This window comes from Micromys minutus, assembly GCF_963924665.1.
Source record: "Micromys minutus genome assembly, chromosome: 18".
NCBI lineage: Eukaryota > Metazoa > Chordata > Mammalia > Rodentia > Muridae > Micromys > Micromys minutus.
In genome coordinates, this window is record NC_137953.1 from 30,905,202 (window position 1) to 30,929,821 (window position 24,620).

General features: G+C 46.4%; 1 protein-coding gene across 1 annotated transcript in view; it reads left to right on the forward strand.

Moving 5' to 3' along the window:
- Positions 1–24,620, forward strand: part of GSDME (gasdermin E) — a gene marked incomplete at its 5' end in the record, with an annotated part of 41,778 nt that overhangs the window by 12,248 nt on the left and 4,910 nt on the right. The window contains 6 exons of the mRNA XM_080931959.1: positions 7,283–7,454; positions 9,017–9,137; positions 13,748–13,912; positions 15,370–15,497; positions 17,753–17,954; positions 20,757–20,830. Of these exons, the coding sequence (XP_080788085.1) occupies positions 7,283–7,454; positions 9,017–9,137; positions 13,748–13,912; positions 15,370–15,497; positions 17,753–17,954; positions 20,757–20,830 (862 nt within the window). The remainder of the gene's footprint in view (positions 1–7,282; positions 7,455–9,016; positions 9,138–13,747; positions 13,913–15,369; positions 15,498–17,752; positions 17,955–20,756; positions 20,831–24,620) is intronic.

A 24,620-nucleotide genomic window follows, 5' to 3' on the forward strand; every position in this document is an offset into this window, starting at 1 on the left:
GTGTCCTCAGTGCCCAGTGGGTGGCTGCTTCAGGAGGAGCTGCTGCCAGCATTCTGGGAGCCCTCACAGGGAACTGAGAAGATAATTTTTTAAGGAGCAAATATGCATTAAGATGTGCTTGACCCAGTGGGGACTCAGGAGGGAAGGTGAGGGCAGAGTTTCAGATTGAGGAATGCCTAGTTGTTGAGCTGAGATCTTATTCTATCCCGATGACCTGGGTTCCTTGGGTCCTTGTCCTCTGCTTTGTACCTCTCTGTGAAATAAGGATGACAGTAACTTCATGAACAATTAGGGTGTCTTGTTGCAAAGAACATTTCTTACCTCACTTAAAGAACCATCCTGATAAAGGAGTCTCAGTTAGCTGAATGGTTAGCTCAGCGTTTGACATCCCCACCTGATGTTGTCTCAACAGCCCGAGTTTTCTCAGTTGTGTCAGCTTGTATTATAGACCACAAGGTCCAGGCATAGACAAATGACCTGTTACTTGTGACTCTTTTTAAGAGGGAGAAAAATGTTCCGAATATAGTGTTTTCTGTGTTTCATGGCTGGAATTGATCCACAGGCCTTGAGAAAAATGTAATGACTAAAATTAGTTGACAGATGAGTCAAAGCTCATGGCAGGACCAGATCGAGACTACCTCTCTGCACCCCACAGTTCTTCACCACCTATACAAAACTGGGGTATCCTAAGGGTGTGGAGGGTCCTAGTTTGCCATGTGCAGAACACAACATGGTGCCTTGGGAATAGAGGCCTAGGACCTCCTCCCTCCTCTGGCTATCCTGGCACCCACAGACCTTAGGAAACAGAAAGCAATGTCCCCAGGAAGGGGTAGGCAGGCGGATAAGAGGCAGCAGCAGGGCATTCTGGGACTGTAGGAGGCAGTTTCTGAAATAAAAGCTTGGTCATAGACTTGGTATTGTGAGCCCAGGAGAGATTGGTGATCAAAGAATCAGCAGGTTTCCCACTTGTGAAGAGTCAGGAGGTAGCCCCAGGGATCTTAGAAATGGTGTTCATGGAGTGGACTTTCCAACTGGTGTGTACCCACATATTTGCCTTTCCTTAACTGTAATTGTACTAATACATCAAAGCCCTTCTGGAGGAACACCCCAACTACCACAACTATAATCATCAGCATGAATCTATATTTCTGTGGGCCTGTGACTCTGCAGTGACAGGCTCTTTGTTTTTGTTGAATAACTTTTCTCCTTCTGCCGTTTGCGGTTTTTAATGTAAATTAAATGAATTTTGAGAATTTGCTACATGGCTACATGTACACTGTATTCACATAGTTACTACTCCCCTTCCCCTCCAGCTCCTCCCAAGACCCCTTTAAACTTTATTGTTACATATGTATATGTGTGTTTACATAAATACATCCTACAAGTCTGCACTAAAATCATCTCTTCCTAGGCTGTTTTTGGTTGGGAGACTTTTAATGACTGCTTCTATTGCTTTAGGAGTTATGGGACTGTTTAGGTCGTTTATCTGATTCTGATTTAACTTTGGTACGGGGTATCTTTCTAGAAAATTGTCCAGTTCCTCAAGATTTTCCAGTTTTGTTGAGTATAGGCTTTTGTAGTAGGATCTGGTAATTTTTTGAATTTCATCCTCAGTTGTTATGTCTCCCTTTTTAATTTCTGATTTTGTTAATTTGGATACTGTCTCTGTGCCCTCTGGTTAGTCTGCAGAAGTGTTCATCTATCTTGCTTTTTCTCAAAGAAACAAGCTCCTGGTTTTGTTGATTCTTTGTATAGTTCTTTTTGTTTCTACTTGGTTGATTTCAGCTTTGGGTTTGATTATTTTCTGCTGTCTACTCCTCTTGGGTGTATTTTTGTTGTTGTTGTTCTAGAACTTAAAGATGTGCTGTTAAGCTGCGCTGCTTTCATTTTGTCCCATAGGTTTGTAAATGTTGTACCTTCATTTTCATTAAATTCTAAAAAGTCTTTAAATTTTTCTTTATTTCTTCCCTGACTCAGTTATCATTGAGTAGAGAGTTGTTTATTTTCCATGTGTATTTGGGTTTTCTGTTGTTTTTGTTGCTATTGAAGACCAGCTTTAGTCTGTGGTGATCTGATAGAATGTATGGAATTATTTCAGTCTTTTTGTATCTGTTGAGGTCTGTTTTGTGACAGATTATATGGTCAATTTTGGAGAAGATACCATGAGATTCTGAGAAGAAGGTATATTCTTTTGTTTTAGGATGAAATGTTCTAAAGACATCTGTTAAATCCATTTAGTTCATAACTTCTGTTAGTTTCACTGTGTCTCTGTTTAGTTTCTGTTTCCATGATTTGTTGTCCATTGATGAGAGAGGGGTGTTGAAGTCTCTCCCTATTATTGTGTGAGGTTCAGTGTGTGCTTTGATCTTCAAAGTTTTATTTATGAATTTGGGTGTCCTAGCATTTAGAGCATATATGTTTATAATTGAAAGTTTATCTTGGTAGTTTTTTCCTTTAATGAGTATGAACTGTCTTTCCTTATTTTTGAGATAACTTTTGGTTGAGAGTTGATTTTATCAATATTAAGATGGCTACTCCAGCTTGTTTCTTGGAACAATTTTCTTGAAAAAAAAATTTCCAGCCTTTTACTCTGAGATAGTGTCTGCCTTTGTCATTGATGTACTTTTCCTGTGTGCAGCAAAATTCTGGATCTTGTTTACATATCTAATTTGTTAGTCTGTGTCTTTTAATTGAGAAATTGAGTCTATTGATATTAAGAACCAGTGGTTGTTGCTTCCTGTTATTTTTGTTGTTAGAAGTAGAATTAAGTTTGTTTGGCTATATTCTTTTGGGTTTGTTGAAAGATTAATTTCTTGCTTTTTCTTGGGAGAAAAATCCCCCTTGTGTTGGAACTTTCCATCCATATCCTTTATAGGGCTGGATTTGTGGAAAGATATTGTTTAAATTTGGTTTTGTCATAAAATATCTTGGTTTCACTTTATAGATGCATTTTAGTCTGATAGAGACCTGCATGTTTCCTTTTCTTTTGTCTGGGCTTTTGGAGTCTTGTCTAAAACCAACAATCTCCTTTACTGACTTCTTGCTATCAGAGTTTCAGACTTACTATTAGGACTTGGTCCATTTTCAGTTGACTTATGTAGAGAGAGAAGAGGATCGAATTACTTTTTTTTATATGTATAATCAACTTTGTCATTAGGTTATCAAAGACACTGTATTCTCTCTATTGTATATTCTTGGCACCTTTGTTGAAAATCAGATGGCTGTTTGATCATAGATTAATTTGTACACTCTTCGGTCTATTCCACGCGTCTTTGTGTTGGGTTTTCAGCGAACACCATGCTGTTAGAATCACTATAGCTTTTCAGTTAATGAGTTTAAGACAATTAGTTCCTACGTCTGTCCATCCTGGGTCTCATAGGCCAGGCTAGATGAAACATATGTAACTCAGGCGAGGCTCAAGCTCACAGTCTTTCTGCCTCAGCTTCCCAAGTGATACACACGCCAGCTTTTTAGTGTGTTTGGATGGAGGTATTTTCTTCAAGATTATTTTGATTATTCTTGAATTTACACAAACATCAGTCCCCCCACCCCCATTTCTGTGAAGAAGGGTCTCACACATGCTGACTTAGAACTCACTGTGCAGCTCACAGACTGATCTTGAATTTGTGGCACTTTTTCTGTCCTGGCTTCCTATAAATTGGGATTACAAGTTTGAATCATCACCCTTGGCTGGATGGGACTGCTTTCTTAATTTCTGTGCCAGAATGTTCATTACTGTGGTGTAAAAATGGCGCTAGCTTTTGTATATTGGCTTTTTCGTCTTGTCACTTTGCTGGAATTTGTTTTAAGTTCTAACGGTTGTTTTTTTTTAAATTGATATTTTAGTTCAACATACAAAGTGATGGAGCCCCATCTGGCAGCTGCTTGGCAGATCGGTTTATCTCCACATAAAATCACACCATCTGCACAAGTGCCTAATTTAACCTGTCTTCTCTTCCTCTTGCTCAGGTGTTCCTGCTAAGACATCAGTGCCATGTTAGGAGTGTGGCATGGGCATCCCTGCCTTGCTTCTGATTTCAGAGAAAACACAGGGAGCCAGTGTGACATGGCTTTTCACCTACTGCGTTTACTGTCTTGAGGTGTGCTCTATCTATACCCGGTCTATAGAGAGTTTCTCTTAGCATAAGAGTTGCTATAGTAGCTTTTGTAGGGACATATTTTTATTTATGCATATTTTTTAAGGTGTGGGAAATGAGAAGTTTCATCGGGTTGATGCTTTTGCATTGGCTGGAGTGCCTTTGTGATTTTGCTGGTTTTGACTGATGTCAGCACGCCTATGGGAACCTAGTAGTACAGACTGTAGGAGTTCATGAAGGTGCCTTGGTGTCTCTGTGGAGGACATGCTGTATCATAAGCACAAGGTCTCTATCTTCAGGCTTTGATGGCACATTGAACTTTTCCCATGGGAAAGTAGGTATGATCTTCCTGAAAATGTGGAAAGAGACTGGAAAATGCCCTTATCAGCCCTTGCTTCAATCAGAAGTCATAAAGGGACCTGACTTCATGCTGACCACCCAGTGACTGCAAAAGGGGAGAGCCAACTGTCCACCATCCACCAAACCAAACACCTTCAGGTTTGAACCCTTCCTCTCCCTCTCCATTTTCAATATGTTCTTTTTACTCTCTCTCCCTTCTTCCTACCCTTTCTCTCTCCCTTTCTGTCCTCATCCCTTTTTCACACACACACACACACACACACACACACACACATCTGAGCACTCATATATTAAAGCAAATAGACAAGAAAGAATTTACATTTATGTAAGTGACTGTTCCCCGAGTCTGTTCTGGGTGCTCAGTGCTGATCCAGCCCTGAGATTAAAACATGGTAGCCATGGTCACCGACTCTGTGGAGCTTCTACTCTAGGCTGATGGTGCTGGCAATAAATGAGGAAATGAAAGAGCCAGAGGAACAGTGGTGTGGAAGTGAGTTCTTCATCTTAGCTGCACCATGGAGAAAGAGTACCGCTCTCAAAGCACGTGGAGCTCAGCTCCCCGAGGAGGTGACAAACATGTCTAAGATGTAACAGGCAGGGATGAAGTGACAGGGCTTTGACTGGGCATTCTATGGCTTCTTGAGGATGTAGAGGAAAGGCTTAAAAGTGAAGTTAGTAGAATAGGAGGTGAGGACATGGTCATGGGGTTGTAGAACCTGGGTGAGCAGTTGAGGCAGAACCCTTGAAGGCTTTTAAGCAAGCGAGTGATATAGGGATCTACCCCTGACCCAGGTAAATGGCCCACAGTTCACAGGAACTGCACGTATAGAGGCTTTGTTCTGTAGACCTCACTGAGAAGTTGGCTGGAATATTTTATGGCATACCCTTGGTGTGGCATAAGCTGACTACTCCCTCCCCCTTCCAACAACCCATGTCGAGGGCATTGTTTCCAACAGCTATTCATGAGAAAGCCACCATCTGAATTCGGATGACCTAATTCACTCTAGGTTGGCCAGGGTGGCTCCCTGTTCATATTTCTTCCTAGAATTAGCCTAACAGTTAATTCACCAATCAATCTATCCTTTTCTGTGACTATGTGATATGTACACATTAGTGTATGCACGAATGTGTATACAGATACACATACAATGTGGGTCTGCATTTAGATGGAGACCGAAGGTTGACATTGGGCGTCTTCTATGATCACCTCATGCTGTTTTTGGAAGCAGTCTCTCAGTGAACTTGGAGCTCACTGATTTGGCTGAACTGGCTAACCAGTTGTCTCCAAGGTTCCTCCTCTTGTCTCTGCTTCTCCAGATCCGAGGTTATGGGCATTTTACATTGTTGCTGGGGCTCCAGTTCAGTTGTGCTCTCCCAGTACAGCACCTCCTAGTGCCCTGGTCAGCAGATTTGTAAACGGTCCATTTTGTCCCACGTGGATATTATAGTACTTTCGCATCGCTAAAAGTGGAAGACTGACCAGTATTCTGAGCATCGTTTTATTGTGGAAAACTATAAAATTTGCAAGTCTTCCATTTAAGTGTATGATTCACTGGCATTACATATATCCTCTTTGCTGTGTAGCCATCAGCACTCTCTGTCTCTGGAATTTTCCACCTCCTCCAAGCAGAACTCTATGGTCATTGAGCAATTTCCCTGGGTTCTCCCACCTCCCAGCTTAGCACTCCAGTCTTCACTATCATTGTGAATTTGTCTATTCTAGATCATTCCTAAATATGGAATCTTACAGCATCTGTGTCTTCTTGGTAGCTGATTTTACTTAGTATAGGGTTAAAGTTTTATTCATGTTGTAGCATGTGTCAGAGCTGACTCCTTCCATGGTGACTAGTCCCATGTTATGGATAAACCACTATTTGTATGGGTATCATGGGTTGGTTAGTGGCCTGGCCAGTTAGTTTGTCCACTTTAGAGTTGCTTCCAAACATCTGGGAACCCTAAGTATTCCTAGATGGACCACTTGCTCTGTTGTGGCCAGGAAGGGGTGCTGAGCCTGCAGCTGACTAACCTCAGATGTCTTAGAAGCACAGGATGAAACTTTTCTTCCCATGCTGACTGCAGCTGGATCTGGTGCTTTTCCAGCCCTCCCACAGCCACAGGAGGGTTATGTGATGCTAACTGGGCTCTCCAGGGAGCTTTTCTCATTGTTGGCTCAAACATCAATGTATAGCTGGAACTGTGGTCAGTCCTTGAAATTATACAGAATTTTAAGTCCTCAGGACCAATTTTTCACATGGGGAACCATGTGGTCTCAGCTGGGTGGCCTGGGGCAGCCTATACCAAATGACTTCTGTCTCTGTGACAGAAACCCCACAGAGGTTATACATTCTTCCGTAGTCCCAATCAGGGTTCCCGTCTGATCTCCTGCCTCAGCCTGTGCATTAACCTGTGCTTCTCCTCTGTGAGAAGCCACTGTGCCTCTCATCAGAATGACCCTGTGGTTCAGAAGAGGGCAGATGTCCGCCATGATGTCTGCTACCTTTCTACTGGCCCCAGCCCCGCCCAGAATAGGGCAGCTATCCTATAAGAATGGCTTTTCATTGTTCTTCACTGAAACCAGTGTCAATGGTGGGAACTTTGTGATTAAAAGTATAATTCCAGAGTGTAGCCTGTCCCTCAGCTGGTCTGAGTGGCCTCAAGAGAGCTTGGCAGAAGCCATTCTAGGAAACCTGCCCCTGCTCTCCTCAGGAGGAAATTAATGAAATCTACTCTTCCTGCTCCCTTTTCTAGCTGCAAGAGGATATTCTGGTCCCTGTTTTCGTCTCCCTGGAGGCACAGGGTAACTCATGACCACTTTTCTTTTTCAGAACAGTTAATATGGACAACCTGGTGCTCCAGCAGGTGCTAGAGAGCAGGAACGAGGTCCTGTGTGTGCTGACGCAGAAGATCGTGACCACGCAGAAGTGTGTGATTTCTGAGCATGTGCAGTCGGAGGAGACATGTGGAGGCATGGTGGGGATCCAGACCAAGACTGTTCAGGTGCCTCACCTCAGCATGGAGAAGTTCTCCCATGGGCCCCTTTCCAAGTGTCATGCTCAGTCAGAACTCTTCCTGTAGAGAGGTGGGAATGGAGCAGACATAAGCTATCTCAAGTAAACAAGACATCCCTGGCTCATGTAAGCTCTTTGAGGCGTCTGGCTTCAGGCACTGTGGGGCTTGAAGATGTTGTGAGCCACCCTTCTTCCCAAGCATGTCTATTATTTACTGTTTCTTCCAGGTTCCAAGCTGACCCTCGGTGTTCTAAAACGAGGGGAGACAGCAGCATCTGCTTAAACTGCTTCCTCTCAGCTGGTCACAGGGCTTATAATCTTCTTGGTAGTTTCCTTCTTGGTGGCAGTGTCTTGTTTTCTAGAAGACTCAGGAGGGCTGTATTTGGTGGTGGGCTAAGAGAGGCATGGCTGTAAGTCTAGCTGGGGCTGCTGGGTAGGCTGGCGAGCAGGCTGAGCATCGGAGGGAGGGAAAGGGGGGCTGATGGAGGTGACTTCAGCCGACCCTGCTGACATTTCTGCCCATGGTTGCCACCTGCTGAAGGTCTGGTCCTGTGAGTTGGAGCTTATCTGGTGCTGCTTCTTGACTGAAAGCAAATACTTGGATCAGGGACAGATGGCTAAGCTGTGTTGTCTGTCTCCAGTGTTTGGCCAACAAATAGATCTCCAGCTTCCTGTTGCTGGGGTGCTGCAGGAAGGGCTCTTTCCTGCTTGATACCCAAGCCCTGCCCACCCATCTTCCTCCTGTCTGTTTCCCAGAGCCTGTCCTATGGCCTTGTTATCCCGGCTTTGTCTGTGCACAGAGCGCCATCCACAAGTGTGAGAACAGCTCAGTGAGGCCTTCCCAGAGTAGCTTTAATCCTGTTGGGATTTTCACTGAGATTTCAAAACTGTTACTTGAACCTGGAGAAGGAATTGGAAACTGGGCTTATCTGTAGCTAGACATTAGTTAGCCGTGCTCCGAGTTACACGGCCCTCGGTGATGTTGTTGGTGACGTCACACTGGAAAATAAGTTACACATGCCCCAGTGTCTGCAGAGATTCATGGTGTACCCAAGGGATGCAGTGAGCCTGAGATGCATGCGGCTACTGCCAGCCTAACTATAGTGTAAAATTCTGTAAGATGTAATGGTGAAGATCCAGTCTAGTGTATATGAGCCCATGGCACAGTCATTTATAATGATCTGGTGTTCCATGCCAACAGTGACTTTGTGTGCACAGGGGGCTTGTTAGCAGTGTCACCCCAGACATGAGTGATGTCTTCTGCAGTGACGGTAGCGTGCACACAATGGCACTAGGAAATAGGAATATTTTGGATCCATTAATCACAGCACTGTGGGACCACAGCAGTGTAATGTGGTATGCTGTTGCCAAAACATAGTTCCGGTGTATAGCTTCCTACCATGCTCTGGCATCTTAACCATGCCATCGAATACCAGTGCCAGCAGTTTCCCCCTTCCTTAGCTCTGTGGACATGTCCCAGCATTCTTAGGAGTGACAGGAAGGGGCCAGGAGTGCCTGAGAATACAAGCAGGAACATGCTCTTGCCCACAGGTGTCAGCAATGGAGGATGGGACTGTCACCTCGGACACCAATGTAGTGCTGGAAATCCCCGCTGCCACCACCATTGCCTATGGCATCATGGAGCTGTATGTGAAACAGGACGGCCAGTTTGGTGAGTCCTCGTGAGGTATGCCCTGGTAGCAAGAGAGAGAACGGGGCAGCACAGGAGCGTCATAGTGTCTAGCATCTGACTCTGGGCACTAACTCCTTATCCCCCTGCCTCTACCTCCAAATACTGGAATCACAGGCTTGTGCTACCGCACCCAGACACCTCTATTGCTTTCTTCTCTCCCTACTTCCTTCCCTCCTTTCTCCTCTGTACCCTCGTCCTCTTCTAGTTGCATCTAAGCACACCTGAAGGTAATTGGATTGTTTCTAGTGTCAGTGTATGGTAAGCAGTGTCCCTGTCATATGTATGGCTCAGTCCAGGACAGTTGCTTCAGGGGCCTCTCAGGTGAGTTGTCTGAAGTTGACTCTGTTACTTGGACCTGCTTTCTTGAGGCTCAGCTGGTGAACCCCATAAATATCCAAAAGCACAATACTATGATAGGACACTGACTGTGATTAGCCACCGTCAAACTAATCTACCCAGCCAGCACCTCACATAATTGGCATTTGGGGAGGATGGGGGTGTGCTGCCTACATTTAGGTTATATTAGTTTTAGTTGAGAGCTTTATAAATGGTTTCTCTTATTTAATTTGTGTCTGTGTGTGTGTGTGCTTGTGTGTGTGTGCACACGCTTGTCACGGCCTGCTTGTGAAGGTCAGAGGACAACGTGTAGGAATCAGGTTTTTCCTTCCACCGTGTGGGTCCTTGGGTGTCCAGTTCACACACGTTGTTAGGCTTGGTGGCAGTCACCTTACCCACTGAGCCACTTTGCTCTCCCATGTTTGTTGACCATTCAGTAACTTCACAGGCTAAGTCTACATGACCCTGGTAACCACACCAAGTCTGCTTTCTCCTATCCAGTTGGGACTGTGTGTCCTGTCTGCCCTGTCCCAGCCCCACCCCATCCCTACCCCATCCCTTTCTCAGTCACAGAGAACAGAATGGCTGCTCTGCATTTTTTTTTTTTTTTCTGGGAGAGCAGCATCCTTTAGAGTTGTCATGAGCAAGGGAGCATGTTTGCCTTTCTGTGTCTGACTTATGTTCCCCCACACAATATCTCCTGGGTTCATCCATGTTGTCCCATCTGATAGGGTCTTATTTATTCAGTGGCTAAGTCATGTTCCTTTATGTAAATGAGCCATGTTTTCTTGACCTGTTCATCTGTTGTTGAGCATGTAGGTTGATTCTCGGTCAGTTATCAGCGTAGTATTGCTGCCGCTGTGGGGCTCTCTTGGTTTATTGTGTTGTTGGTTTTAGATTATTTTATTTTCTGTGTATGGTCTGTGTGGGTGCATATGCACCACCTGTGTGCCTGGTGTCTGAGGACCGCAGAGAGAGCATCAGACCCCCTGCAGCTAGGGTTAGGGATGATTGGGAGCAGTCCATGTGGGTACTGGGGAACCAAACCCAGGTTCTGTGGAGGAGCAGCCACTGTTCCTAACTGCAGAGCCAGCTCCCCAGTCCCATCAGTCTTGTCTTGAAGGAGTGAACTCAGTCAGGACACAGACTATTAGAGCAGATGCTCCCTTACAAAGAAACAGATCCTGCAGGGGCAGCAGTGGGTGTCTCTGAGTGGGGAGCCCACCCAGGGGTGCTGTGGCTGGGCTTTAAGGCACTTTTTGTGACTGTTTATTGAGTGGAATATTTATGAGGTCCCAAGTCACAGTGGGCTGGATCTTCCTCTCAAGGCATTTCTTCCCGTAATCCTTATAAAGGGGGGGGGGGGGTGGGCAGGCTGTCAAAACCATAACGCTGGTGATGTAGTGACCTTGAGTCTTGAGGATGCTGAGCCTGATATAGATGAATGTCCTGCTGCCACCCTTCTGCTGACACAGGAAGGACCTATTGCCCTACTTACCTACTTCAGCTTCAACAATGTTTATGAACAAAGGACCTTCCAGCCGGGCAAGACATGCTACTAAGATATGGGCACATTCTCCTATGTGACCTCACAACTGAGTCCTTGTCTGAGGTGGTCGCCATCCTGGACTAGGTGATGGCTCATTAGAAGTTATTTTTTTCTCAGTTTTGGCCATTGCAGTTAGAGCTAGGATATGGGAAAGGACCACAGCACTTTGCATGCTATTCAGGAGGGTCAGGGTTGCTTGGTAGGATCCAGCCAGGCCTGCTAAGACTCACTTTGTGGTTTCTCTCATAGCCCTGTCCTTTCTCTCCCTGGCCAGTCTACATCTCATCTCAGCTGCAGTTCCTCATTCCCAGCCTCCCATCTCCATGGCTTAACCCTAGCATCCATGTTTAACCCTACACTTGTTTCCATGGTAACAGCATTATTAACGGTTGTCACAGTTGGGTATATTAGAGGACAAAAAACTTCCTCATAACTGAAACTTTGGGTCATTTAGCCAGTGTGCTCCCATTTTCTCTACCTCATAGGCCTTAACCATAACTATTTTTTCTCCAATTCTATGAGGTTTACTAATCTAGATTCTACAATGTGATCACACAGTGTTGTCTTTCCGTGTCTGGGGTTTAATATTCTCCAGGTCCACATATGGGTTTCTTTTTTTTTTCATGAATGAGTTGTATTCCATTGTGTGCTTTTAAAAAATCAATTCTGTGACTATGTGTCATTTCTCAAAGGCCCATTGCAAAGGTGAGGTATGGCCATGAACTCTGGGAGGATCCTTGGTGGCTGGAGGCCATGAAAACACTCTTTTCTGCTAAACTGCCTTTTTCCCCCAGGGGCTTCTTTTGCCTTTTACGCTTCCTGAATTCTGCTGTTCCCTCAGCCTCCACCCCTGTGTTGGTTTATTTCCCATGCCCCAGGCTATAGAGGCATCCTCTGTCCTCTGAGGAGTGTCCTCTGTGGAGTGTCCTCTGTGGAGTGTCCTCTGTGGAGTGTCCTCTGTGTCCTCTGTGGAGTGTCCTCTGTCCTCTGTGGAGTGTCCTCTGTGGAGTGTCCTCTGTGGAGTGTCCTCTGTGGAGTGTCCTCTGTGCCCTCTGTGGAGTGTCCTCTGTGGAGTGCCCTCTGTGGAGTGCCCTCTGTGGAGTGTCCTCTGTGGAGTGTCCTCTGTGGAGTGTCCTCCTTTGCATGTTGTGGCAGCGTCCATAACCACAGAGCAGTTCTGCTTCTCTCCCTGCCCATCTGACTTCCTGCCACTCTTCACAGGGAATGTTCTGCTGTAGTCTCACCAACAAACCTGCAGGAGCTGGAAGGATCCTCGGAGATGCCTGTTCTTGCTTCCTGCCCATGGCAGGGTTACCCTGGACAGCTGTCCTAGTTGTTCTGTGAATCACTGAAGCCAACCCCACCCTCTGTGTCCTTGGATGCTGTGAAACCCCTGCTCACACTTCTCCTAGGGGCAACCAGAGGCCCCTTCACCTGACACTGAGCTTGCACTTGTACCATGGCCATTTGCTTATTTCGAAGTTTGAATTCATCTGCTGCCCCCAGTGACACCTTCCTTGTCCTGCCCTCCAATCCCAGTGCTGTGACTGAGGCACCTCCTGCTTCTCACCCAGCATGCTCAGAACCCCGCTGTGATCCTCCATTCCTCGGTAGTCAGGGTATTAAGCTGCACTCAGATGGTTCCCTTCATCTGCTCAAATACTTTCCCCAGCTTTGCCCTACAAATGTTACCAGCTTGCTCTCTCATCATCACTGTCACCTGGTCTCCCAAAGTTAATCCACTGGGAAGCACCCTACCAACCCCTAGCCCTGTGCCACACTGCCCCTCTTGTCTAGGGTGTCTAGCTCCTGGCCCAGAGAACTTCTGCTGTAAGATGGCTGCTTGGGCTCTTGCTTCAGCCGGGAATCAGTCTCTGGCCCCTTTTTACCATCATGACATGAACACATGAAACCCCAAAATATTTTACATTGAGGAAATGGAAGACAAAATCTAGGGTTTCCTGACACACCTCTGAAGAGGCAGCACACCCTCAGGGAGAGGTGTCTTCCCTGTGCTCAAAAACAAAGGTGCCTCCTCATCTCAGAAGACAAGGACACAGAGGGACTCACAGGCCCTCCTAAGCTTGCTGCGGTGCAGAACAAGGTGTCAGCCACTGTGCACCTCCTCAGACCTAGTGTAAAAGCACTCAAGGGAGCAGACATGATGGCACGTCTATAATCCCTGCACTTGTGAGGCTGAGGAAGGAGAATCTGGGGTTAGAGATTAGCCTGGGCCACATAGGAAGACTTTTAGCTATTTTTCTGTTGCTGTGACAAAACACTGAGTCATGGTAACTTGAGGAAGGGGTTAATTCGGATTATGGTTCCAGGAAGAGAAGAGTCCCTCATGGAGGGGCAGAGGCATATCAGCAAGTGACAGGCATGTCAGCAGGAAGCTGAGATCACATAGGGTGACCATAGCTCAGACTGTCTGTCACTCAGAGCCCTCCCCCACTGACTTACTTCCTCTAGCTGGACTGTACCTTCCACACAGTGCCACCAAACTGGCCACCAAACACTCAAATGCTGAGTCGATGGAAGATATTTCTCATTCAAACTATCAGACTCCGTCTCAAAAACAGATGCAAAGAAGCGACAGGCTTTTTGTGTCTTCTACCACAGTCTGAGGTGGGTGAAGATGAGTCTGCAATGGGAATGAGCTGTGCTGACCTGTGCCTGGCTCGGGTTTTTCTCCCCACTACAGAATTCTGCCTCCTCCAAGAGAAACATGGCGGCTTTGAACACGAGAGGAAAGTAGACTCTGTCTACTTGGACCCCCTGGCCTACAGAGAATTTGCCTTTCTGGACATGCCGGATGGGGGTCAAGGGATCTCTTCGCAGGATGGGCCACTACGTGTTTTAAAACAAGGTATTGCCTGTGGTTATAGCCCGATGGAGAAGTGGACTCTCTCTCCTAAGTGGTGATCCCCTTGGATCTTTGGGTGGGCCCCATCTTGGGTGCTATGTTTTGGAGAATGGCGACCCTAGGTGTCAAGGAGTGCAGTGGTCAGGGGCTTGACAGTTTTTTTCCCCCGTTTGGAACCTGACTGACTACTGAGAATGACCAGTAATGAGCAGAGCTAGAGACCCCAGGGTCGGTTATCAGCTTTGATACGTCCCGGGCTCCTCACCTGCCTGGCAGAGGGCTGTACCTCTCAACTGCTGATGGCAGTTTACCTTGCTCCTCTCAGCTTGTTACTTTGGGGTGGCTTGCTTTGCTGGGTGCAGAAGAGCTTAGGAGAGACCAGGGCTGGCTCAAAATAGGCTCCGCCTTGTAAAGCGATTCCTCCATGGGATTCAGTGACTCTTTAACCAGAGGATGCCACTCGCCCCTGGCATGGTGTTAGAGGACAGGGTGACAGGGACCCAGGGTTACGGTAGGTCTTCCCCGGGATAAGGGTTAAGTAAACTTGGGGCCTCTACTTGCAGCTGGAGTTGTGCTGCAGAAATGTGAGGCCTCAGCTCCTTTTGTCACTGTGCCAAGCTGAGTCAGCCATCCTCACTGGGTAGGGTTCCCTAGGCAGCCGAGGATGGCAGGCATAGCAGGAGGGTTAGCTGGTCTTTGAGCTCTCAGATTCTAGGTTAACCAGGGCAGCTTCTCTCTTCAGGCAAGGGCTGATGAAGACTGAACTGTATTCCACAGGAGGTTTTGAAGATGTGTCTCAGAAGTTCTGGGTCCAGCCTGTAAGGTGCTTCGCAATTGTTTCCTGGACCACCATCAGCAAGGCTGTGTGCACTGAGTGTCAGCACACAGCCCTCAGCAGGAAAGCACCATCTCAGCCCATCTTTTTTTGGCTTAATTTACTAGGAACTTTTGACTGTCCTCAGCAAAGAGGATTTCAGAGGACAGGCTCCCAGGGCCCCTGCAGAGGACGCGAGTGGCAGAGCAAAGTGCACCCTGAGTTCATCTTGAACAGGGAGGGAAGTGGAAGCCATGTTGGCCATGAATGCAGAGTGCTGGCCCTTTGAACGTGCATTGGAAACAAAAGCATGCCAGTTTGCCTGGACAGCACCGGGAAGGGTGTGTTTGGAGACCAGTATGGCTTATGCTTAGTTCTTCAGCCTTGAGATGCACTTTTATAGATGGTGTGCCAAACAAGAGCCGCAGCGGCTTCCAGAGCAAGCCTAGCACTGCACAGATAGTAAGAAGGTGAGGTCTGGGTTGTCAAAGTCGGCTTCCCTATCTCCCTTTCCTGTAGTTTCTCCAGCTGTTGACTATTACTCAGGGTGCCGTGTATCTCTAAGACTCACAGCCGGTTCAGAACATGGAGTCTTTCGGAGGCAGGTTGTGTGCTTGGCCTGACTGCATCCCCTCTGCATTCACAGCAACCAGTCACCTGGAGAGGAGCTTCCATCCCTTTGCAGTGTTACCTGCCCAGCAGCAGATGGCGCTGTTCTGTGTCCTGCAGAAAATCCTGTTTGATGAAGAACTGCTTAGGGCCCTGGAGCAAGTGGTAGGTGGGTAGGGGGTGGGTTATAGATTTGGGTTTGTACCTGGTTGCTCCGAAATATGCACAGACGTTCATGGGAGGAAATAAAGGGACAAATAGAGGAGCAGGGATTAGAGAAAAAAATCATCCAGAGATTGCCTCACCTGGGGATCCAACCCATAGGCATCCACTAAACCCAAGCACTATTGCTGATGCCAAATAGTGCTTACTGGCTGGAGCCTGATATGGATGCCTCCTCAGAGGCTCTGCCAGAGCCATACTGATACAGAGGAGGATGTTTGCAGCTAACCAGAGGACTAAACACAGGACCCCAATGAAGGAGCTAGAGAAAGGAGTGAAGGAGCTGAAAGGGTCTGCAACCCCATGGGAAGAACAAAATTATCAACTAACTAAACCCATCACAGCTCCCAGAGACTAAAACACCAACCAATGAGTTTTCATGGAAAGACCCATGGCTCCAGGTGCATATGCAGCAGAGGATAGCATTTTCTGGCATCAGTGGGAGGAGAGGCCTTTGTTCCAGAGAAGACTCGTTTTCCCAGTGTAGGGGAACACCAAGGCACTGAGGTGGGAGAGGGTAGTTGGGAGAGGGAGCATCTTCATGGAGGCAATGGGAGGGGGGATGATATTGTGGGAAAGGGATAACATTTGAAATATAAATGCAGAGAATTTCCAATAAAAAATTTTTTTTGGAGGGGGAGAAATACGTACAGGCTAGTCCTCTCAGGTCAGGCTTTGGGATAATTTGAAATTAAGACTCACCACTTCTCTTTAACCCCAAAACTTGAAGCTGCCATCAGGCAAAAGGGATGAGAGAGTTTCCTTAGAGCTGTAAAGATGACCACAGACTTGATGCTTACAAATATCAGAAACTGATCTGTTACAGATCTGGAGGGCAGAATCCAGAGTTGCCAGTGGTAGCAAGGATATACCCCTCTGAACACTCTAGGGGAGAATCCTTGTTGCCTGTAGTTTCTGGTGGTTCCTGGCATTCTGTGGCTGGTGGCTTATCTCTGTTGTGTCTTGTGTATTGGGGTCTTCTCTAGACACAGAACTCATTAAGAATCACCTTTACTAGATATAGCGTTTTCTTACTTGAGACTCTCACTTAATTACACCTGCGAAGGCTCATTCCAAGTAAGGCTTCATTCTGAGACTGCAGGTGGGCTGTATGTATTCAGCTCACAGTGAAGGGGCATGTGGCAGAGCCTGTCAACCTGCCCCATTAGAACACAGACAAGGAGGTGTTTGTCACTTTGTTTTGCAACCACCAGACTTTGAGGGATACGGCAGCTGCTCACCCTCCATCAGCTCAATTTTTTTTTTTTTTTTTTTTTTTTTTTTTTGCGGGGAGTTACTTAATGAAGCTGAGACTGACAATTTTCATTGTGACTGTTTTTAGTTTTCCTTCTTAGAAAGAAGATATACTGTTCAAATGTTTTAGGTGTTCAGAGAAAACACCCCATATCATCTTCCCACTTGAAATGAAAATGTGGTAGAGAGCCTAGTAACCAGGGACAGAATTGCAGTTGTCCAAAGGGGTCTAGTTTGTCTTCTGGAGGATGCAGGGCATAACCCTAGGAAGAACACAAATGATTCAGCATCTCATGACTTATATCCTAAATTATCTCCTTCCTAGAGGGAAATGTCAGGTTAGTCCCCTATGGAGAGTAGCAGCTGCCCTGTCAGATGTTGGCAAAGTATCTGCCTGCTGGTGAGTACCAGAGAGGACATGGGGTACCTAGGTATGGAACTAGTCCAGGCACTCAGAACTGGTTCGTTGGCAGTGCCATCCCATACCTGAGCAACCTTGTCATGATGGATAAAGCTGCCTAGGGAAGGCTGGAGACATACTAGGTTAAGGCGTGCTGTTTTTAAAGTGTGAGAACCAGGAAGGGATGTTGCTTTTATGACTTCTTTGACAGTTTGATATGTAGCCAATTGTCCCTGTTGTCTGGTAAAACTCAATATCCTGGCATGGTCTGGAAGGTTCTGTCTGTCTGACACTTCTTGCAGGACTCTTTCCCTTTCCCTGTGGAAGGGTAGTACTTGGGTACGGCTCATCTTTGTCCTTAGGAAATTTAGGCACATAGATAGCATCCACGTTTAGAAAAGGGCTGGGTGCTTGCTTTACTTGGAGAGGGTAAAGTGCATGGAGAACGTTGGGAAGGCGTGGATGGGGCAGAGGCCCAGTTGGGTTGTACTTCAGCGAGTTCTGGCTTCATCAGAGCCTTTCTTCTTCCCTTTGTACCCTGTAGTGTGATGATGTGGCTGGAGGCCTCTGGTCCTCACAGGCTCTATTGGCAATGGAGGAGCTGACAGGCAGTCAGCAGCAGGACCTCACAGCCTTCCTGCAACTGGTGGGGTACAGGCTACAGGGAGAGCGTCCTGGCCCTCAGGATGAGGTCAGCAACCAGAAGCTCTTTGCGACAGCCTACTTCCTGGTCAGTGCACTAGCAGGTATGGAAACCAGACGAAAAGAGCAGCGCAAAGCCTGCTGGGGCTGGGAAATGGCGTTGCTTTCTATCTGCTTCTGGACCGAGGAAGGTTTGGGACAGTTCTCTCCTTGTCAGTCCCGAGGGTAAGATGTGGAAAGTCAAAAAAGAATCCTATCACACTCTGAGCCTCCACTTTAAGGGTGTGTCAGTCTTACACTGGGAGGACTACCTTCTGGTCCTCTCGATGGAAGTCACTTTCAAAATCCGGCCAGTGGTCCACAGCAGGGCCCAGATGGTGCTGTGCTGTGCGGTGGACACTTTGCTTGGGCAGCTGTTTGTCCTGATCCTCTCCTTCCTCTTTGTACACTCCCACTTCATGGTACTCTCAGGCTTCATGTACTATGTGGTGTGCATGTCCAGTGGGTAGGCTGGGCTTCTGCATGGGTCTTGAAACTGCTTCCCAAGGGGAGTGGATTTTGGTTACTATCAAGAGGACCTGCCATGCGGAGAGGCCTGGTGGTGCCCCATGTGAAGCAGCTGTAGCTAAACATCTCATCTCTGGAGATCCAGCTTCCCTTCAACATAAGCTACTAGGCACTGGGTTCCTGATACAGTGGCTTTCTCTTAACTACAGAAACAAGGACCCAGGGAACCTGCAGTATTAAAAAAATGAGAAAATATTTCAGCTTGATATTCTGATGAATATGCTTTGCCTCGCTCTAAATCACAGATAAAGGCTTTGAATGGTTGAATGGAGCTGGATACAACATACAGGTCTGTGAAATTCTACCTAGACACCGGGACCAATGTTAACAGTGAACATGCTTCAGTAGAGACTGGAGTGTCAGGCTACAGGCCAGACTTGTGAGAAGCCTTATTTATTCTATACTACTTAAATATTTCTACGTAGAATAGCCCATGGCTGACACGGACCACAACACAGACCCATTCTTCCTGACCTAGACACAGCTCTGCAGCTGAGCAGAGGTGACCCCACAGGGCTCTAACACAAAACTTATTAGTTTGGAAGCTGGATGAAGGGAAAACTTTAGGTGTAGCCAATGTCTACATCAAACCTGTGCTTTCCTTCCAAGTTGTGGTGTCATCACAGCAGCTGCAGTGGAGGACAGCTCATTTAAAGCTCTTTTGGTAGTATCCCGGTGAATTCTGCACCCTTACTCCACCAACTGTTCCTAGATAGCATGGTCTCCTAAGTTCTAGAAGTACTGGAATATTAAGTGATGGTATTATTTGGCTTCATCCTGTTCAGCTGCTCCCAGCCCTCAAGTCCCTGGTCTTCTGGAAAGCTTTCCTTACCATAGAACCTCAGTTGGAATTGAACAGCCTTTTCCAGACTCACTAGGCAGACTTGCATTGTCTTTCAGGCAGTTAGGGGAGGACAGAACATGTCTGGCCTATGACAAGCATCAGGGTGAGAGCCATCTTTGTCCTCTGCTCACAATTCTGGGTAAGCATCTCTAGGCATGAGGGATGCAGAGCAGGCGGCACTCTGGAAGGTGAAGGGGTGGAATGTGGGTATGTTAGTGATTGGCTGACAGGACATGCCCTTCTTAAACCTGTGCTTTCTCTTCTCACCTCCTTGGAGTAGGAGGAGGGACTCCTTCAGAATCTAGAAAACTCTGAGTTTTTTAGAGGCTCATGGCCACATTGGAAGGCTGTGTTGGGCTCCTCTGGTAGGATTACCTACAGGGCCGCCTCTTTCCCTGTTTCCTCTTGTCCTCTCTGGATCACAGCTTCAGTGACATGTTATCTATAAAATAGCTGATAAATGCAGGTGGCCATGAGTGGTCACCATGCTATGTGACTTAGCAGCTCCAAGGGAAATCCTGTTTTAACACCAGGAGATATTTAACAGAAGCTTGTCCAGCACTGATTTCCATTTCCTCTGGTAGGGTGGGGAATTGGCAGGACCCTCTGGTGGAGCTCCAGTCTCTCACAATGCTGCCCCAGCTTTGTCGTGTCCCTGATTACTCCAAGCACTGTCACACCCACATTTCCACCCCTTTAACTTCCAGAGTGCCTCTTGCCTCATGCAATTACTCCTGCTTTGTTTCCCAAAGGGACTGGTGGCAGGATGGAACCCTTCATGTTTGTGCAGTGGCCTGACATGTGCTCCTAATACTCTGTAGTGGGTCAAATGAACGGAAAGAGCAAACGGGATCTAGAGGTACACCCAGAGTAGTTTGTGTTATTACACACGCCTACAAACCCCAGTACTTGGGGGAAGCAGACTAATTACATATTCAAGGCTATTCTGGGTTTTGTAGCAAGAATATACCCCAGAAAACCAGAAACAAAACATTCCAGCCTGGTTACCCAGAAGGGTTCTAACTCTATCAGAGAATTTTGAGCCAATTATCCTTTCCCAGAATCCATGCCCTTCTGACTAGCAAATTCAATGTCAAAGAACATCCTCTAGTGACTGGATTCCCGGAGACACCACAGAGAACCAGCACTGCCTTCAATTGTGACCATGCTCTTGCTTTTGAGATAGGCTGACCTAGAATGCACAGATTGTGTTTCTGTCTCGCAAGTGCAGGGATTAAGGGGGTGCTACCCCACCTGACCTGACCACACATTTGCTTTTTCTAACTGGAGGTAGCAAGCTACTGAAATATACTAGGCATCACCTAGGCAGGGCTGGCTGCAATGCTCTTTCCTTGTAACAAAAGGGCTCCCTGCATAGCTCAGGCTGGTTCTTCTAACTTCTCAAACAATGAGACTACAAGCATGCATTGATGTGCCTGACTTCCACAAACTAGTTTTTGACAGTGAAAATGACCAGAACGCATGTCTTCTACAGAAATGCCAGATAATGCCACAGTCTTCCTGGGGACTTGCTGCAAACTTCATGTCATTCCTTCATTGTGCAATTTGGTAAGGAATCTTTGGATGGTACAGTGGGGTGGAAAGGAATGGGGATGAGGGATAGATGCCATTCAACTGATAAAAGCTCTAGTTTCTCAGCTTGAGACAGTGTAAGCAGGTGCTGTGGGAGGTTTGAGGTCCAAAGCAGTGCATGATCAAGGAACTGGCTAGCAAACTGGCTCTGTCTACAGACTCCAAATCATGTGCTCTTCCCAGTTTGGAGACTTTTGGCCAGAGCCAGGCCCAACAACCTGTTGTTGATCACTGTAGTTGTGTGGAATGATTTGAAGCTGCGTTGTGTCACATTTGCCAGAAAGAACACAGGGCTGCTTTGTCTGGAGGAGACACAGCTTCTTCCATTCTCCTAGAATATTGATGTAGCTTGGTGCTCTCTGGCAATGTCACTGTAAGAGCAAGTGATCAGTAGTGAGTCTAGCCCCAGAGTGGAGCTAAGTTCTCAATGACAGACATGGCAGTTAGTAGAGGAACCAGTAACAGGCTACCCCAATTGCAGTCACTCTCACACAACCTGTGTTGGGGAAAGGCATACCTAGGTCACTTATTTTAAGGTCTGGTATAGGATCAGGGCCCACTGCTATCCCATAGAGCTAAGCTGGCCATGCATGGACCACCTAGACAAGACCTACTTATGTTCTGTATGTCCTCTGGGAACACCAAAACACATAGGTTGTCTTGGATGTTGTTCTGTATGGAGGAGGTATCAGAAGCTAAGACCAGTAGGTACAGATCACAAAGCTGGCTAGGGGACACTCAATTATTTGGAGGCATGCCAGCCTATCTGAGAACAGCTGAGGGTGATGGCTGCTAGGGTAGTATGATTATAGAAATGATGTAATTGTCCTAATTGTATGCAGTGATGAGCAAAACAGCTCTTTTCTCTCTAGCAGTAGTGAGTGTTCAGCACTTCCAGTCTATTTCTTGAGTATTTAGGGAGCAATTAAAGCTATTCAGGAAGTATATAAAGAAGAAACTTGTGCTAGGGGAACCAGGCCCTAATGAACTCATACTACAGTCAGCTCTGGTTCTGACCTTGGCTGCTGTTCTATGACCAGGCAGGAACCAGACTTGGAGTTCCAAAATGGATGGACAGAGTCCTGCCTTTTCACTGGTTGCCTCCAGATGCACTAGCCTGTTTTTGGAGGCTGCTCAACAAATACAATCGTATTTCTATAAAAGATCTTCCTAGGTACCCTAAGGCAATCCAGATAAAGCCTGTAGTCTGCCTTCTGATCTCTTAAGAGCCAGGCTCCTGCAGGCATGGAGTATTGTATTTTTCAAGTGACTGACTTGAAAGAGGACACCCAATCTACCTGCACTTCAGTTTGAAAGCGCAAGTAACTCTCGAGAGTCATCCTGATGGGTTTTGGGTGAAGGGTCAGATATGCTAACCATTTACTATGAACTGGTAGAAAACTCAGTAGAAAAATCTTCCAAGTCAGGAATTGCAAAGGCAACGGTTCATGAAGCTACAAACACAATTAGCAGATGGCAGAACCTACACTTGAATTCCTTCAGATATTCAATAAACTCCAATACTGCTGTTTACATTAATAAGCAAGACGACCAGAGGATGGCTGGATGGTGGTGGCACTGTATGTGTATGTGTGCCTGCCACAGAGCAAAGGGGAAAAAAAAAACAACTATATTTTGCAGAACTCTGGAAATCAGGAAAACGTGATCAGAACTCTAATCAATGAGGGGAGCACCCATTGTGTGCACCCTGCCCTTCACCAAGTCTGACACTACCCTGGGAAAAGGAGTAGAGACTGGCAGCAGACATCTTGTAAGCCTGCAACTGTAATGGGCAGGAGCCAGAGTACTCAGAGCTCTATGTCTGCCCCAAAGAACTAACCTGTGTAAACAGGACTCTAAAGAGAGTGGACACCTAAGGTGGGCTGCCCATAACCGGCAGGACGCTTACCTTGTCAGAAACCTTGGGTCTCGTGCCCACATTAGGCGGAAGGCAGTGCTGTCAGAGTTCTGCCACTTCAGGCTCCGCAGTGGCACAGCCATACATGCGTGGGAGCGGATCTTCCTACCGTACAGCCTGAGGCTGTGGGGTTGTAGCTGCACTCACTCGCATCTGTCTACAGTTCCAGTGATCAGGGTCCCATGGTCAGTGGCACCTGTACCACCACAGTGGGAACCAGGGAACCTGTCCTGTCTATAGTTGTAGCCTCACTCAGGCTTGGAGCTGAGATCACAAGTCTTGATGCCACAGGTCTTGGCCTCCCCACTGCTTACTCTGCAGGACCTAGGTGTATTTCCATCTTGACTTTGCAGCCTCAGACCACAGACATCAAAGGACAAGCCCACACCACTACACTACTAACCTAGTAGCACAAAGAGAGATTCTCCCGTGCTCTGCCCCTCCAAGCACGGAAACCAGAACTACTGAGATAACCGAAGGTGCTTGTCTTCCATAGTCCATAGACTTTGGGTTAGGGTTGCTGGTAATAAGTAAGGTTTGTGCTTGTCTGGATCTCATACCTCCACAAACGTGGCTAAACCACAGCAACTTTAATTATCCCCATGGGACTAGGGAAGGGCTCTTTCATGTTTCAATTCCTTAAATCCTATGGTTATCAGAAGTGTTTATCTGCAGGACCTGGTGAATGGGTCTGGTTCCATCCTGCAGCTCAACAATTGTAGGTATTGGTGCTACAGATCCAAGCATCTCCCACAACTCTTAGTGTGATCTATGCTTACCTGGACAGATAACTCTTTCTGCACCCCATACTAAGTCTATAGCAGCCTATGCTTACGGTAAAGCCCGACCTCAAGAAACTACTGTACACAAGATAATTGATGTTCCCATAGCCCCTTATGATATGAACCAAATAAGATACCCCATAGGGCTACTCTTCTGAGCTCATATGTAACTAAAACCTGAACATCTATCCAACTGACATTTAAACAAATAATTCCTACAGAAAATGACTCAAAATACTGAATGTTCATTCTACAGATGTACAGGATACACAGAACAAGCCAGCTCCAAAGAGAATAGCTGTTCTCTAAAAATAATCTCTGGGAAGGAAGTCTGAAGAGTTCATAGTAACGATCCCAAGGAAACATGAGATCCAAGAGGATATAAACAAAAGTAATACAAAGAAGAGAAAGCAATTCAGGATATAAGTGAGAAATTCAGAGTTAGAAATCTTAGTAAAAGAAACAAAAACACAAATTCTGGAGCTTACATATCCAGTCAAGGAAATACCATTCATAAGGCTTTGACATAGGGCCAAAAGCAGCCTGAGGACAGTAGAACTTAAGGGTAATGTGTCCAGTTACCTTAGGAAGACAAGGGGCTGGTGTGAAAAATGGGGAAAAGCTACAGGATAAGCTGGGACAGAATCCTGTGAAGAAATAGTGTGGGAATTCCAGATGGGGAAGAAAAAAAAAAGCATTCAAAAGTTAGTTTCATAAAATAGCTGAAAACTTCTCAAATCTTCAAAGACCCATGAACATCTACGCAAATCCCCAACTAAACTAGTAAGTAAAGTGTGCCTTTACCAGACATAGTCAACTCACCAAAATTACAAAGAATTGGAGAAAAGGAAAAGCAAAACAAGTCGCTCAGGAATCCATGGACATGAAGAGACAGCATGGTGCACTCTAAACACTGAAAGGAGTAATTGTCAACCAGGACACCTCAGCCTTTAAAAGCAAAGAGGACAAAGATAATCTCACATGAGCAGAAACCCAGGGAATTCACAACCACTAGACCGGCCCTTTAAGAAATATTAATGGGAGCAGACACTGCACTAGGAAGATT